This window comes from Glandiceps talaboti, chromosome 15 (genome assembly GCF_964340395.1).
Source record: "Glandiceps talaboti chromosome 15, keGlaTala1.1, whole genome shotgun sequence".
Classification (NCBI taxonomy): Eukaryota; Metazoa; Hemichordata; class Enteropneusta; family Spengelidae; genus Glandiceps; species Glandiceps talaboti.
This window is the reverse complement of record NC_135563.1, coordinates 8,899,517-8,918,048: the sequence shown is the minus strand read 5'-3', so window position 1 is coordinate 8,918,048 and position 18,532 is coordinate 8,899,517. Positions and strand designations below refer to the sequence as shown.

General features: G+C 37.0%; 1 protein-coding gene across 3 annotated transcripts; it reads left to right on the top strand.

Moving 5' to 3' along the window:
• The first annotated feature begins 2,021 nt into the window (after positions 1 to 2,021).
• Positions 2,022 to 18,079, top strand: LOC144446666 (putative caffeoyl-CoA O-methyltransferase 1). Of its 3 annotated transcripts, XM_078136482.1 has the most exons (8): positions 2,022 to 2,131; positions 3,420 to 3,619; positions 9,374 to 9,480; positions 13,317 to 13,450; positions 14,576 to 14,684; positions 15,407 to 15,580; positions 16,900 to 17,033; positions 17,697 to 18,079. In XM_078136482.1, exons 2-8 carry the CDS (start codon positions 3,585 to 3,587, stop codon positions 17,847 to 17,849), a joined length of 846 nt encoding a protein of 281 aa, XP_077992608.1. In that variant the 5' UTR covers positions 2,022 to 2,131; positions 3,420 to 3,584; the 3' UTR covers positions 17,850 to 18,079. The 3 variants fall into 3 exon arrangements, with proteins under 3 accessions (XP_077992608.1, XP_077992610.1, XP_077992607.1); XM_078136484.1 differs by lacking the exons at positions 3,420 to 3,619; positions 9,374 to 9,480 and having other exon boundaries at positions 2,055 to 2,131; XM_078136481.1 differs by lacking the exons at positions 2,022 to 2,131; positions 3,420 to 3,619 and having other exon boundaries at positions 9,277 to 9,480.
• The last annotated feature ends 453 nt before the right edge of the window (positions 18,080 to 18,532 follow it).

Below are 18,532 nucleotides of genomic sequence, written 5' to 3'. Positions count from 1 at the left end.
AAAGGATTTCGGAATCATTAAAAATGTGTTTGAAAGATGCGCAAACTTATTAATAAAAACCTAAGTAAATGATTCTGAGAGATATTGCACACCTGAGTGCATCAGAGGGAACCCTTAGACAATTGAGTAAATTCCCTGTAATGTAAAAACAACCAGGGTTACGTTAACAGTTAAAAGTTTTTGTGGAGGCAGAGTGACTTGCCTACTGTGGTAGAAAACCCGATTCGGTCACCCTGAAAACCATTGTCTGTTGTACAAGAACTTGGTACCAGCTGATGGTTACTATAAATAGCTGAAAATGTTAATGAGCGAAAGTACAGCTGGAGGATTCCCTTTCGTAGTCCCTGGTTTATAAATATTAATGAGTTTTTTGACAAAGTGAAAGTTTGAGGGCAGTAATCTCTTTTGAAGTCACTATGGTGACCTGACAGGTGACCCGACTCGGGTCATCACAGAATGACAACAAACATAGAGATGAACTGCACTAAAATTAGTATACCTACTAAGCTGTCCTGTCAATGAGAGTATTTAAACTGAAATAGCTAAACCACCAGGTGCTCACCCCAACCCTGTCAAATGTACAGACATTCTAATAATAGTAACTCTGCCCTGAAATAGGGGCTATAGGCTAGAGCAATAAATCTAGTGTCCTTGAGAATAACAATTAACTAACATACACCATAGACTCTCAATATATATACTCTGTCACATGTCATTAAAAACCTGAAAATAATACAGTTGTGAAAATAATATAGCCCAACTGAGATATCTCAAAACATTTTGTAAACCAACATAAGGTGGCTGTGTAGCCCCCTATAAAAATACTTGATATTGAAAGCGGAAAGGACTGTATAAATTAAACACACTTTACGGGTATCTTGTGTTGGTGATGGAATTAATTACTGAAAATTGAGGTCACTGACAATCTACTGAAATGGCTTTTTAACTCAAAGAAATAGTGAATGTTATCAAACAATTTCAGAATTATTACACACATGGTAAAACTGTCACTTTATGTTGTAGATAAAAGTGATTATTTTCAGATGTTCATATCTATTCATAAAATTCACATTATCGTATAATTGTTTATCTGTATATATGTACATGCATATGTATGGTTTGGTGTTAGTTGTTCATTTCAGTCTGGTAAGACGGATCGAGATGTTCTATGAAACTATCACCAAGACGATGTACAGTCCAACCTATATACAAAAAACCACACACATTTCTGGCATGTAATTATGCAATACACTACATATTACTGATACAAGTAAATACGTACATACATACATACATACATACATACATACATACATACATACATACATACATACACACACACACACACACACACACACACACATACTGCATGATTGTGTACTTCTAATTTGACATGAAAATGATAAATGTCTGCAAAATCTGGTTAAAAAGAAAGACAAATTAAATATTAAACTTTCAACACGAATAGAGATTATTTTAACATGAAAACCCACTTTTACCAAAATCAACTAAATTATGACTGAATTAAAAATTTAATTTTCAACACAATCAACTGATTCTAATTTTTACAAACTATAGATCCTTCAAGCAGACTTGAGCCATCAACATAATACCTTGGTCTCATAACAATCTCATAACATAAATATATGAATTTGACAAATAACCCTAAACAACATACACATTTATAGTGTACACAATTCACTCTCACATCACTTTCATTTCACTCCCTGACATGACAGGAAGGAGGCTGTATGTCTTCCAAAATATGATATGTACTTTTCCATCAATTTCAATTTCATCACCAATGTGCTACCACATTATTTTGCCATGATCACTTTTCGGTATACATGTGTTACGAGTCACAAATCTAAATTATGTCCATTCAGGATATTTTGGTAAATTTTCATTATGAACTCTAAATTGAAGTCAAAAGCATTAAACTTTGTACATACAGTGACATTCCGTTGCGTAACAACATAGGTCCTTGACATCTCAATATCGCTATTTCGAACACAATCCAAGTCGGTACGGTACCTCGTAGAAGAGATGGTTTGAGAAGAAACTAGTTGGTCGGCTAATTCAACGTTATAGTCTTAAATGGAACAGACTGACGATTGGAACAGCAGTGCGAGTGAGTACTTCCCCAATTGAACATTAAATAACGATAAACTGCACAGTAAGCCGATCAACAGCGTTTCACATGTAGTTCTAGCATTAAACACATTGTGCAACCTTAAAGTCAACTTATTATTTTGAAATGAGTATCTAGATCTCAAGCAGCATTTATGATTGGATATAAATTTAACAGAAAAGACCTAGATTTGTAACAAAAGCAAAAGAAATTGATTTCTGATTTTAACAAAATCTAGATATATCCTGAACGATTGCCTGACCTCAATTTGACCTACGAAACCTCGAAGTCTGACAGAAATAGTAATCATGAATTTGTATTCCTGTACGAAACTTGCAAGTATGCTACAAGCACAATGACACTTTTCATAGAGGTTGATTTCTTTTATAATATAGGACTTGTTCGGGGGAAAGGGGAGAATGACTTTCACAAAGACACAGGTTAATAAAATATGAATGTATCTTATTACCTAGTCCTGCTTGCAGAAGGTGCACGGGTCTATATTACTGACAATTGTCAGAATCGAGTCCCGGATTACTCCGTATGCAAGCAGGACTACTTATTACCAAACAAGCCACCAACCAATGGTTGATACTAGTATACAAAGCAACAACTTTGGTTAAACAACAGTCTTAGTGTACAATAGTATTTCTCAACTGACTTCTCCACTTGGGTAAAGCATAGGGTAAACACCTCAACTTAAAAAAAACACTGTAATTATTTACTGAAGCTTTTCAGTTTACTGACTTCAACCCAAATTTTATACAAGTTACAGTTTTAACCTAGTATTGGTTGAGACTCAAATAAAACAGTTTATGATTGTCAAGTGACACGTTATACTATAGTATAGCCAACACACAAATACCACTGCTGGTATAAACTTCTCAACGGCGACGCTGGATTCCCTCCTTCACAAGGACGAGCGTGGACGATGACGGTCACCACTACGGGGTTGCTCTGACAAACTGAAGTACGGGTTTGCAAATCTCTTTCCAACGATGCAAATATTGAAATATTCAAAATAAATATAGTTCGTCAATGATGCTGTGCTTATCATCTAAATGAACGGAGTACTCTGTCTCTTTCACTATTGTCTTGCCGTTCGTCACTGACAGCACAGTTTCGAAGTTCAGCAATTGAAACTCGCACTGCTCTCTCGCTCTTCTCCACTACTTGCATGACTTGCCACACAGGCAAACAGGACTTTCTTCTTGCCTGTTATTATAAAACATGATCCTAATAATCCTCTTACTTTTCATACAATATCCATGGCAAATTGTGAGCCCAGATTGCGAAACAACCTTTAAATTCTCAACTGGCAAGTGGACCTTTTTATAGTCGTCTCTTTGTCATACGAGGCTGAGAAGGTAGCCGAATACCGCACCGTTCAAAATCAAAACACAGAAACCCGGAACTACACTCACAGAACATCACACACGGATCGACGCGATGGATGGGTGAATTTATCAGCTTCAAAACTAGATTGTGGTAAGTAGTAGTTTGTAATTTTACAGGGCTAATAGCCTTTTAGTGGGTAAACTGGATGTCATCAATAATGAAACGGGTTAGGGACCGGTCAGTTTCTTCGGCCGGGGGGCCCCGGTGGATTGGTGGGGGGGGGGGTCACCATGTTTTTGAAATTGGCAGTAGGGGGTCATGCTGTTTTGAAAATTGTAGATAAAGGGGGGGGGGGGTCATTGTGTTTTAAATTGTGATTTAAGAAAAAAACCTTTCTACAATGGCATATAGCCTTGTCTGAAATGTGGTACATGTCAATATTTGTTCTTGTCGCTGTTTCTTACATGAATTCTTGAATATTACTTACTAGTTCAAACATAACTATACATATTCATATACATGTACCGGTATTACCTAGCTACTACACTAGTTACAGAACATGTCATGTAAATGCTTGGCTGTTTCACAATCAATGCTTCACTTATATTGCAGTTTGGGGGCAAAAGTGAACTCGTAATGGTAATTTTCATAGATAGTTTATAAATGAAGTTAATCTAAATTGTTCTACTCATCATGTTATTGACACTACAAATCACCACATCTCATCAGATTCCAGTTACTATTATACACTAGGTATGACCACCTAAAGTTCTTTAACATACCGGTGACTTTAATATACATATATTACTACTGATCTTCGCACACAGCTGATAGACCAAGTAATAACACCCGAATCACTCTCATATCTCATATCTGACTCAACTTCTGTATGCACGTACCAGGATCACACTTGAACTTTAAAGGGAATTAGCTCAGACTACATACAGTGTTTAAAGATCTACATTGGAAAACAAGGCAAGCACCCAGCATAGTGCCTCGTTCATTGACTTCCCGCGAAGCCAAGTCCTCTTGCCAAATCTGAGCTGAAGTGCCTGTCTCAGTGTGCTTTATTGTGACGTCCTTAAAGTCTAAATATACATAACGCATGGCCAATGGCCAAATAATTAATGCACTCCATATACGCTTTTCTTAAAACATTGATGAATGATCACTATGAATCCTAGATATTTATGAAATGCAGACCGTCGTCTCATGTATTCGAGTATGCTTGGAATCCTGTGTGGTCTAAATCCGATATCCTTGAGACAGTCTATTGACCTTTCAGTCAAACTAGGACATGCGATGTTGTTAAAATATTAAGTTTACTGAAATATAAATATGTCATCTGTGACACATATATTAATGCCCCTATACTAATGTTACGTGTCCATTTTATGTGATATAGGAAACTCATTTAAAACGTACATTTACGAAGCTTGGAAATATTACCTCAAAGGTTATGAATAACCTAAACATTGCCTTAGTATCTCAAGCAAAAAACTCCAGATCTGCGCGCCAGGGGGAAAACCCCAAGGACTCCCTCACCCCCAGAGGTCACTGATGCATTCAACCAACAATCAGATACACCAACAACCTTTTAACTGTCATAATGGTATTTAACTTTTCTTAAATATTTTCACCCTATTCTAATTTGAGATGATATTGTCTTTTCAAGATGTGAAATGTTTGCCAAGATTGTCTAAAATTGCTTTAAACTCCAAATCTCCCCTACCAATGATACTACCATTAGATGTGCTGACCTTTACTACATGTATATAAAGATGTCATTCAACTTTTTAAGAACATATTTCAACCCTTAGTGTAAGTAAGTTATAAAGAATAGTTTCTGTTACTTGCTGTCTTGTAAAGCATGGATTAAGTTATTGCTTGAAAGGGTCTGAATAACCTAAATATTGGCTATTAGAGTAAAAATCCTCCAGGGCTTCTAGAGGGAGACCCCCTCAGACCCCCCCCCCCCACATGAGGTGGCCATATCCCAGTCTCAAGCTCACCCCCTCTTACTGTCAAGATGCTATCAAAGAATATTTCAAAAGTATTTCAACCCTATGTAGTTGTTTTTTAAATGTTGGTGTTGTCTTGTAAGGCTTGGAAATTATTGTCTGAAAGGGTCTGATTAGTCTGAAAATTGACTTTTCAGAGTAAAAAACTCCAGGGCTTCTAGGGGGAGACCCCCTAGGACCCCCCCCCCCCCCCATGAGGTGTACACATCCCAGTCTCAAGATCTCAAGATCTGAAAATGTCTGAATAGTCTCAAAATTGACTTTTCAGAGATAAAAACCTATTGGGCTTCTAGGGGGAGACCCCACTAGGACCCCCCATAAGAGATGTACATATTCCCTTCTCAAGCTTCCCCCCACCTTTCACTGTCAAGATGCTATTAAACTCCTTATGGAATATATTTACCCTGTGTAGTCAATAAGTATAATTATATGATAGTGTTAACCCGGGATCTTATAAAGTAGATGCAAGACAGTCAAGCAGTCCACACTGAGTCACGATCAAAAAATACCTGCCATGCGAATATTATATAAATGGGGGGGGGGGGTCATCATGTTTTAGAATTAAGTGATGGGGGGAGGGGCGGGGGGGTTCAGCCTGTTTTGAGTTTTACAGATGGGGGGGGGGGGGTCAGTGACTTTTTGTCTGTCCGATTTAAGAATCCACCCCCCCCCATGGCTGGAGAAACTGACCGGTCCCTTAAGGAGGTACAACAACATTGGCCAAGGCCATTGTACACGGACGTTGTATAACCTCGGCGGGTCAATGTCTGTGCGACGGCACATGAATATTTAAATTACTAAGCTATTCAAATAGCTAGCGTATTTTAAACGTTTGCAGCCAGCCTTACAACTCAGAAATCGTCGGGATTTCAGCCTTTCTGTTCATTTTGCTGTCAATTTCGCCTGGTAAAAATGTGAGTTCTAAGTATATTTGTTCTAGCGAGGTGGATTTTTGACTGATCTGAAGTCAAATTATGGCATTATTTTCAGGATACGAAAACTATACTATTAGTTCTCGCTTTTGGGTGTGGATGTCAATCAGTCTCTACCCTTTTAGGTGACCTATTTTTTGTTTGTTTCTTATCTCCAGTGGAATAATCAGGCGGGGCGGGCGGGCGGGCGAAGTAAAAAAAAAAGGGGGCGGCAAGGAAAAAAATCTGTATTTTTTCAGTTCTTTTCTCTGTCCTTTCTGTCTTGTCAGTCTCTCTACAACTTCTTTTCTCTTCTCTTTATTGAATTACTTGTTACAGGTCTCCTTCCTTCATTCATTGTAGCAAGGTTGACAAGTTCGTATAACAACTTTGTAAGAAGATGAATACATATCATCCTGATGGGTGTATATCTGTAGCCATGAACTATTGTATGATTTTATCAGGAGTACTAATACATTCGTCCTATTAATCAAAGTGGCATTGACAGTTTTTCAAGTTATCCAATTTGAACTTTAGTATGTAACTTTTTGAAACACTTGCGTGATTGTCATCAGTGTGCTGAGGAATATTCATTTTATAAATCATACATTACTTCTATGAAAGATTTTTCTTCAGTGTGAACTTGTCAAAATAATCCACCAGATAACATTTTAACATTTCTAGAACTCAGTACTCCTTTGGGATTTACTGTATAAAAGTAATAATGTAAACATCGGCAACATGCCATACAAGTCTTGGTTGATCTTGCAGTACACGGTATACATTACGCGCCTTCTGTAAATTGTAAGACCTTAGTGTTGTTACTATTATGTTAGCAATATGCAATAGCAAGACGTTGTTGCACAGTGTCGCCACCGACAAATTTACATTCAAACATTCCAATGCTGAAACCATTTTAATGACCAGCTATCACTGCTCCTTTTGAGTCATTTTGTACAATTTTTGTAACATCCATGCCTAAAACCTGTGTTTATGACACAATTGAAGCTTGTAAGTTGTAACAAACATCGTGAGCCGGCCAATGCTACGTGAAGCTGTGATAATTTCACAAGTTTATTGCACATGCTCAATGAACAAAGAACGTCTTCCAAGGTCATGCGTGTCATGTCATGGGTCATGAAACGCATTACCATTACGGAGTCGGTCATTTCCCCGATGATACAACTGATTTAAAGCTAAAAACTGGATAAAAAAATTGTTTTTTTGAGGAATGCAATATGCCTTTTACCAATTTTAAGCATACTTTTGAAAATGATAGAAATATTCTGAGCTATTACATTACAGCAAAATGTACCGCGCGACGGCATTAAAGTGGCCATATGGATGAGAATTTGGTATTTATTTTGGATTTTTATTTGATAAAACAGCTTCACCATGTTTTTCTACTTGAAAAAATAATGCGAAAGAACATATACCAAGTCCATGTTCATAACTCAATACATTGCAAAAAGATGCACAAAGTGTAAAAAGTTTGTTATTGTACGTACAATAACAAAGTTTACATTTTGTGACACATTGTTTAATGTTTTGCCGTTTATTGAGATGTGAACATGGACTTGGTATATGTTATTTCACATTATTTTTTCAAGTAGAAAAACATGGTGAAGCTGTTTTATCAAATAAAAATCCAAAATAAATACCAAATTCTCATCCATAAGGCCACTTTAATTTCGAGCCCAGACCTGTCGAGCTGTCCCTCAAACCTCAACGACTTCAGTCATGAAAGACACATGCTGCTCCGACGTAACAAGGGGGGGGGGGGGGGTTAGACGCCATGAGGTACGTTTGATGTTCGTTCAAACCTTACAATCTTGCTGTGGGACTCAGGGGTCGGTCAGAAATAAAAAAAAATTTCCTGATGTCAGAGCTGCAAATTAGGGTCGGGAGACAGAAAAACAGAAAAATAAAAACGGCCGCCCTTAGGGTGATTTCCAACGGTGACCATTGCGGGGGGGGGGGATTAGTGTTTCTTTGTTTGTTGGTTTGTTGTTGTTTACTCATGCATGCATCTACTCATTTGTCGGTTTGTGGTTTGTTTGTTTGTTTGTTTGTGTGTGTGTCTGTTTGTTTACTTGTTTGTTTGTTTATTTGTGTTTGTTTATCTATTTGTTTGTATTAGTTAACAAAACTAACTAAGCCTGAGATTTCCAACGGTGACCATTGCGGGGTAGTGTTTGTTTGTTCGTTCGTTGGTTTGTTTTTGTTTACTCATATATGTATCTACTCTTTTGTCAGTTTAATTGTTTTTGTTTGTTTGTTCGTTTTTTGTTTGTTTGTGTTTTGTTTGTTTGTTTGCTTGTTTTTTTATATTTATAAAAACAACTAACTGAGCCTGAGCTCTGTGGTCTCACTCCGCATCTTTGAAGATTTGGACGAAATACATCCGTATATAATCTATATTCGTTACTCACAGGGATAACACAGTTCAGTCTTTCCTTCCAGTCTCCGCACTGCAATGTCGATACATAAGCTTGATGATTGTTCACCAGTTGACGACAAATTCATAGGAAATTGTCCGTGCAGAACTTTTTGTTCTGAACTTCATCCCATTCCAGGTTCAACTCCATCTTCCACTCATGATAAGTTCAACCCCTAACACCAGAGAGGGCGCTCTACTGCTCTACTATATTCCCAGTATACAGTATATGCCTAAACTGAAAGAAGGCCACACACAGTACACATTGATAGTTCTGCAGGATGGCTGGGGCCTAGGGGAACGCATCAGGGTTTTGTGGATAAATAACTTATATAAATTATATTAATGTGATCTCGATATCTGCATGTACGAAAGTTGACAATGTATTAAATCATTGTAACTATTAAAAAGTCAGCACAACATATGTTCTATTTTAAAATAGAAAACATATTGTGATGACGTTTCTGCATGTTGTAGGTGTACTTGTGATATTGAATTTGTCGCTTTTCTTGTTACGCTCGATTACTACTCCCAGGAACAAATCCAACAAGATGTCAGTGGTATCATCTATGCTGGACGACAGATCCGGCGTTTTTGTTGCCGGAGCTGTGTCTATCGGGACAGCAGTCGGTTGTTTAGCAGGCAAGTCAAGAGATTTAACATTTAGATTGTTATTTGCTGTTCCAAGATTATGTCCCGTGCATGTCAAAAATGTGCTTCGCTTTGTGGACAATAAGGACATATTTGGCTGTTCAGTAGTAACTTGTAATAGATTTTGTTCATTGACAATGATTCCCCAAAACGACGACGATGACGACGACGACGACGACAACAACAACAACAACAACAACAACAACAAAATATTGCGTTCTCAAAACGAGCTCGAAGTATCACGTATCGTGCAATTATTACTACTGATCTTCGCACACAGCTGATAGACCAAGTAACAACACCCGAATCACTCTCATATCTCATATCTGACTCAACTTCTGTATGCACGTACCAGGATCACACTTGAACTTTAAAGGGAATTAGCTCAGACTACACAGTTTGTGTATAAATCTACACTCGAGACGAAGGCAAACACCCAGCATAGTGCCTCGTTCATTGACTTCCCGCGAAGCCAAGTCCTCTTGCCAAATCATGAGTGAAGTGCCTGTCTCAGTGTGCTTTATTGTGACGTCCTTAAAGTCTAAATATACATAACGCATGGCCAATGGCCAAATAATTAATGCACTCCATATAGAGTTTTCATGGGCGTTATAATACCCTAAAAGTAATTTTAAAACATTGATGAATGATCACTATGAATCCTAGATATTTATGAAATGCAGACTGTCGTCTCATGTATTCGAGTATGCTTGGAATCCTGTGTGGTCTAAATCCGATATCCTTGAGACAGTCTTTTGACCTTTCAGTCAAACTAGGCCATGCGATGTTGTTAAAATATTCAGTTTACTAAAAATATAAATATGTCATCTGTGACACAATTTCTGAACATGAAATGTCCTTTACAGACCTTATTCATCAAATTGCAATCCTATGAATTCATAATTTTAAAAACCACCCTGATACCATATCTCATTCCTCATATTTTATTTCTGAACTATTTATTAAAGTACAATATATGTACTGCAAATTTGGGCATGCACCGGTATATTTTGCTGGACGATTTAACCCCCCCCCCCTCCACGCCCCACCATTGAAACTAACGAATGTATCATCCAATCCCAGCCACGTCATCTATGTGGTATATATGGATCAATAATTTCATCGAGTCATCATGGCGTGGGTTTTCTGTAAAAAACACCTCGATCGCGAGCAACAGGAGAAAGCATGTCATCGTTTGTACAAATTAAACGTTTTCAATGATCTTTTCCAAGAACCATGTGATACTGCATATTTGTGGCATTAACGTGTCTCTCATAAAATTGCAATGACCACGACCATACACCCATAGCAACAGCCGGCCAAACGATGGGATTCTTAGACAAGTGAACAAACATTCAAAAAGTGTATGCAAATATGCCTAGCAACAAGATCACGCCCATAGTAACAGCAAAATGATCACACATATTGCAAAGATAACAGGGATTACTAAACAAGTGAATAAACATTTTAAAATGTATGCAAATATACCTAGCAACAAGACTATGCTCATAGCAACAGCCAAATGATCACATATTTCTATCATCAGATTCATAGACAAGTGAACAGACATTCAAAAAATGTATGCATATGTCTAGCAACATGACCACGTCCATAGCAACAGCCAAAACATTGCGTATATTGAAAAGTTAACAACAGGGATTAATAGGCAAATGAATAAAAATTCAAAAAAATGTATGCAAATATACCTAGCAACAAAATCACTTCCATGGCAACAGCCATATGATGATGTATATCGCAAAGATAACATCAGGTATTCGTAGACAAATGAACAAAACATTCAACAAATGTATGCAAATATATGACAACTGTACAGTTGAGCTACAACGCCATTGGCACTATTTCTATTTATATTCTTGTGTACCAGCATATTCTTGGACCTGTAACACAACTGGTGGCTGAAAAACGGTATGAATCTACGATCTGTCAATTTTGGTGTCAAAATGTACAGGGTCAAAAGTTTTTATATATAGTATTTAAATAATAACACATGCCAGCGAGGGCAATATTGAACACATATTGCCTGGCCATGAGGGCTATAGCACCCGTTTATTACACCCGAGGGACTGTGAGTTACCAGAATCACATGCTATTTCCCTCGGGAAATAGCATGTGATTCTGGTAACTCACAGTCACAAGGGGGTAATGAACGGGTGCTATAGCCCGAATATAGGCCAGGCAATATGTGTTTTATAATATACCTCATGCTGTGAACTCGCGGTGGCAGACGACATCATAAGAAGCTGCCATTTTGACCCGCTGTGAACTCACGGTGGTCACGTGACCATGTAATAGTTGATGGAACTATTTCCCTAGGGAAATAGTCATTCTATCACGTGACTGATTCTAGCGAATCATGGCACAGCATTATCACTAGGTATATTATAACGCAATTAGTGCCTGCACAAGGGTTGGCACTCTTTACCAAGATTTTGATGATATCGATGCCCAAGCCGAAGGCGAGGGCATCATCAAAATTTCGGTAAAGAGTGCCAGCCCGAGAGCAGGCATTAAATTGCGATATTTCCCGAGCGCATGTGTTATTAATTTTATTACACCGTCCACTCATCATTCGTCCAATCATTCACAATCTTCATTCATCAGCATTCTTCATCGATAGAAAAGTTTCCCTTTCAAGGTGCATTTCCAAATTGTACTTGCAGTTACATTGTAAGCATCGAATACGGACATGGCATACATTATTTGTAGGACTAATCTGTAATTGTTATGTATTCAAATTTCAGCAAGAAACAAGCTTATGTGACTTGCTGTAGTTAGTTTGCCACCTCGAGCGCGTAAAACTGGAAAACATGCGCAGAATAGATGTGCAACGGTCGAAATAAACCCAGCGGACAATAGTGCCGGGCATTAGTCTGTGCACGCACGGTGATATCACCGCGCGGACAATAGTCTATTTAAAGTAGGTCATATGATTCGATTCTGACCAATGACAGCTTGTGTAAGAACGTCGAGGTGTAATAAATATAACCAAACACTGCACAACAACAACCCCTCACTTGTAGCAAGGATGTAGAGAGAGAGAGAGAGAGAGAGAGAGAGAGAGAGAGAGAGAGAGAGAGAGAGAGAGAGAGAGAGAGAGAGAGAGAGAGAGAGAGAGAGAGAGAGAGAGAGAGAGAGAGAGAGAGAGAGCATGAGCAACGGGAAGACAACTATTGAATGACATGCCGAACATGGCTTTAAACAATGAAGATACTAAAAGGTTAACATACTCGTCACAACGAAGAACTACAATTTGGTAAATAATTTGATACTTACCTACCTACATGTACCTACCCAACTGTTGCATACCTAAGTACCAAAGCATGCATTTCACATGTTCCATTGTACAACTATGTGTTATTACACTTCTAAGGCAGCTTTAGACAGTTTAGTAATAGTCAAAAACTAAACATATGACTGAAAGTTGCTGTCTGCAAAGCAAACCCTCACTTTCTTCGTAGTATAATGGTAATATATAACTTTGTTTACTTTAGCTGATACATTGTTACAGTATATCTCTATTAGGTGTATGCAAAATGTAGGAAGTACTTCTATCAACATTGTCTTTCTGCTTTTGTTATTAATCTAATGTGAATATACTTTTTACATTGCTTTTGTCAAATTAAAGTGTATGTGGGTATATATATATATATATATATATATATATATATATATATATATATATATATATATATGTATATGGTAATATATAACTTTGTTAATATATATATATATATATATATATATATATATATATATATATATATATATATGCAGTTTCTTGAAATGTTAACGATATATTTCTTTAGGTTACTGTTTAGCAGCTAGGAGAACTGGTGCATGGAGATTTATCAAAGCTCTCGGTAAAGAGGACGAGAAGATTGCTAAATACCTGATTGACCACTCGCTAAAAGAACCAGCTATTTTAACCAAACTCACAAAGGTATCTTTACTTTCTTTAAAGTGGTACATGTAGTTACACTCACAAATATGTCAAGCAACTGATTTAGGCTGGTTGTCAAATGCAGTAGGTCGCTCCAGGCATGACAGCACTAACTGTACGCTATATGCCGCCCCTAAACTCTGGAATTCATTGCCACTTGACATGCGCCAAGCCTCCAACCTGGATTGTTTCAAAACAAAACTGAAGACTTATTTGTTCACCCAAAGCCTATGGTGTGCTTTAGCCATACTGAACATTAACAACATATTGCTGTGGAAATCGGCGCTATAGAAATTTGATTGATTGATTGATTGATTGATTGATTGATTGATTGATTGATTGATTGATTGATTGATTGATTGAACTAGTAGAATACAACCGATTGCTTAATTTATACACCTCAAGAATCCTCAAATATTAACGGCAGCTAGAGCAATATCGCATGCAATATACAGGGTAACTAGACTTGCATGCAACAGGTTGCTTCACACACTTTAAGTTACTGACAGGGTAACAGGCCATATATGAAACATAGGGACAGGTAACGTATTATTGCTTAAATTACCGTTTTCCCAAGGAAAGTATCACACGAATGCTGCAGATACACATTTATGTGTATAAATATAAATTCAATACAAGAAGATAACTATGTATTCTTTCCAAATGGTAGGGAAATATATTCAAGTCAAAACATTCCTGTTATATTCAGCCTGTACACAAGGAAAACAACAATCTAATAAATACTACACACCCCTATGACATGGAACGGGTTAATTTTGCTTCATATGACTCAAGCAACTCACAGTGTAGTTGCAAGCAACACGTTGTTTCGTGTGCGTCAAGCAACTGACAGCAATGACAGTCACTGCAACAGGTTGCTTCATACACTAAAAGCAACTGACAGAGTAACTAGTCCCAAGGATTGGAATTATCACAAGTAAAGGGATTGCATGCATAAGGTATGACAAGCTGCTGCAAATAAAGAAGTATACTTCACTTCACTTCACTTCACCCCACTTCACTTCACAAGTATAATTTCTATCCTTTTGTTCACTTATCTTTAATTATTGAAGTTTATTTTAATCATTTTTATTGCTTATATCTCTTCCTTTATTATATTGACAGGAAACTTTTACAAATACTACTGAGGGATTCATGATGGTTGCTCCTGATCAGTCTCAGTTTTTCAGAATATTGTTAAAGGTTTTGAAAGCCAAAAAGACAATAGAAGTTGGTAGGTACATCATGTAGTTCTAAGTCAGGAGATAAGTGTGTTTTGTCTGGTGTATTTTTGTTTCTATTTTAATAAAGATCTCCACCACTACTGTCACCGTCATCGTTGTTGTCATCGTCATCACCATTGCCTTGTCAGTGTCGTTGTCATCATCATCATCATCATCATCATCATCATCATCATCATAATCATCACCATATCATCACCACCACCACCATCATCATCATCATCATCATCATCATCATCATCATCACCACCACCACCACCACCACCACCAATACCACCACCTACACTGTCGCCGCCATTGTGAACACAAATCAACATCACTGTCAGATGAAACAAGGAAGATTCTAACATAAAACTGTTCAGTTGACTTCATATTAAGGAAGCGGTAAAGGCTATTTTCTCCCATTACTTTGTTGTATTTAAAAAATCCTAAAAATGCTAGAGTAAATAAATTGCAACCAAACTTACAGCAAACATTCGTCTTGATATGGTTGTTTCAAGACTATTATTATTTTGCGTTTCTTTATGATTAATGAAATATGACACCAGTGAATTATAATATTTCTTGTGAGTGTGCGCTATCGTTACCTATACATTGTTTGACAGTAATCTGTACAAAAAATATTATGTGAGATGTAAAAAAAAAGTATCATCTCACCAAATTGAAACTCTACAGTCTCTCTGATTTGGTAGTAGTTGTTTCATTTCTATTCCAGGTACATTTACTGGTTACAACGCTTTAAGCATGGCCATGGCTTTACCAGAAGATGGCAAAGTGATTGCATGTGATGTGAATGAGGAATATACCAATATAGCGAGAAGATATTGGAAAGCGGCTGGCTTAGAACATAAGATAGATTTACGTATTCAGCCAGCACTTGATACCTTAGGTAAAGTACAAGACTATAAGATGTATTTGTATTGTGTTTTATTCCACCAGAAAATGAAAACAAAATGTACATTCTACAAGACAGAATTCTTGTGAGGGTCATGGAAATAGTTTCCTGAGACCTAACTAAAAAAAGAATTTAGTTTTTAGTACAACCGAGCTGATAAGGTTCATTTAGTGCTATAGGCATGACAAAGTTTCTGTGTGTGTTGTGTGTGTGTGTGTGTGTGTGTGTGTGTGTGTGTGTGTGTGTGTGTGTGTGTGTGTGTGTGTGTGTGTGTGTGTGTGTGTAAATGAAGTCAAAAGCCACTGGACCGATTGCCATGATATCTGGTGGTTATATTACCTAATGTGTCTAGTTGGGAAATTGTTCAAATCAAAATGATCTTACCACCGGCCGGTGTGTGATTTGGGTAAACAAATGTGATTTTTGGTCTAAAAAACTTAAACTCCAAAACTACTGGGCAGATTGGCCTGAAAGTTGATGGTAATGTTTTTGTGATCCTTAGTGATATGCAAATTAGGGCTAAAAGGTGTCTGTTTGGTCAACAATCTTTTAATTCCCAAAACTAGTGAGCAGATTGGGATGAAATTTAATTGGGATTCACCTGGGGGTGTACATGTGAAGAAATGTTAAGTATATAATGATTTCATCAGTGACATGCACATTAGGTGTAAAAATGCGAATTTTGGTCAAAAACACCTCTCAAACTACTGGGGATGAAATATGGTTATCATTCTGAAAGTGTTACTGTTACTGTGTTTAATAGTGTGCAAATTGTGAGTGTGCCATAATTATGTAATTGCCTCTAACAACCATGATCACGCCCTCAACAACTGTCAAATGGTGAGTTTTTGTAAACTAATCATAACAGCAGGGATGGGTAGGAAGTTAAATAAACATTATTTCAAAATATGTAAATACCCTTAGTAACAAGATAACGCCCATTGCAAAAGGTAAACAATGATATATAATGCCAAACTAACACCAGCCACGAGAAGGTGAATGAATGAGTCTTGCAAATTGTATGTAGATATGGCTAACAACAAGACCATGCCCATAGTAACATTAAATGATGGGTATATTGCAGATATAACACATGGGTGGGAAATCATGGGAACAAATCCTCAAAGAATGTATGCAAATGTGTCTAGCAACTCGACCATATAATTATTACAGAAAATTAAAGTGAACTGTGAACAGTTGCTACATCACCATTGGCGCTTTTATTCATCCTACATTGAACTATATTCATCTCCATCTATCTATCCTCTAAATATATCATTGAATTGATGATTTAATTATTTTGTTAATTCCAGATGAGTTGATAAAGGCTGGAGAATCTGGCACCTTTGATTTCATATTTATTGATGCAGATAAGACAGATTATTCCGACTACTATGATAGAGCATTAAAACTAGTCAGGAAGGATGGTATCGTGGCACTTGATAATGTAAGTAGTAACATTGGTCAGGAAGGGTGGTATCATAGCACTTGATGATGTAAGTAGTAACATTGGTCAGGAAGGGTGGTATCATAGCTTTTGATAATGTAAGTATAATAACAACAATTTGAACAGAGGGACAGTTCTTTCTGTAATTTGTCACCAGAGTTATTGTCAATATCTATTTAACTTTATGTAAATGTTTACACCCCCACCTACCAGATCAATAGTTCAATGTAGGATAAAAACTAAATTCTTTTACTTAGGCCTTAGACTCCCTTTCTAACTAAATTGGTGAAAATTGACAATTGTTTCAGACAGTACAATCAATTTCAAATCAGTATGTAGTACTATAAATACAAAGTCCTCATTCCCAAACAGTATTTTAGTACCATGAATTCAAAACAATGCAAATTCTTCCGTTTCTCGATTTGACGACAATTTTGTTAGAATTACTTATATTTATGGGCACAAAACAGATTCCATTGAAAGTAAAATTGTTTTTTGTCGAATGGGAACTAAAATGGTTCAAACCCCCTAACTAAAAGAATTTAGATTTTTATCCTACATTGATCAGGCCCCTAATAAGAAATTGTTTTAACTCCGATATAAGTGTCAATGTCTGTATAAAACACTGTGAAATAAATTTCATTCTTTTGACTTAATTTTCAGGTCCTATGGTATGGTTCGGTAGCAGATCCTTCAGACACTAGAGAATCTACAGTTGCAGTACGAGCCATAAACGAAAAAGTGTATGCTGATGACAGAGTTGACATGACGATGCTGCTTCTTGGGGATGGTGTTACCTTGGCAATGAAGAAGTAACGCGCCTTCGTCGAAGACATATCCCCCCCCCCCAAAAAAAAAGGATTTGTTGTAGTGGGAAAGAATGGATTTTTGTTGGTACTATTGAAAGGTGTGGCGTATTGTTTGAACATGAAATAAAGTTGTAGATTGAAATGTTAGAGTACTTTGAAATGTAATTGCTGAAACGTGTGAGGAGTGATGTATAGAAAACGGAAGTATGATTTGTGTGTGTGTGTGTGTATGTATGTGTGTGTGTGTGTGTGTGTGTGTGTTAAAGAAAGGACTGAGGATATTTGATTGGAGTGAGTTTGTTATAATAATATGCATAGGTATGACTGTGTATTTGGCAAGTCAGTCATGTTCAAAGTGAGTGTGGGTTGACATATACAATATTGGCTAGATATAAATTGTGACAATATACTCTATTTTGGTAGGTGTGTATGGCCTGAAGTAAATGTAAAGGTAAGTGTAAGGGAATGATTTCGTCTAGTCTGACACTACAATGACAAGTTGTTGAGTCTGTGCAGTGTTTTGCAGGCTTCCAGTTTAAAAGGGACAGCAATAATGTCATGGCTATTATGCCAATTATTAAGATACAGCCACTCAACACCAAAAAGGGATTATTTTTTATCTGTATGTGTATATCCTGGACAATTTCAACTATGTCAGCAATGTCTTAAAGATTTCAACCCAGAAACACA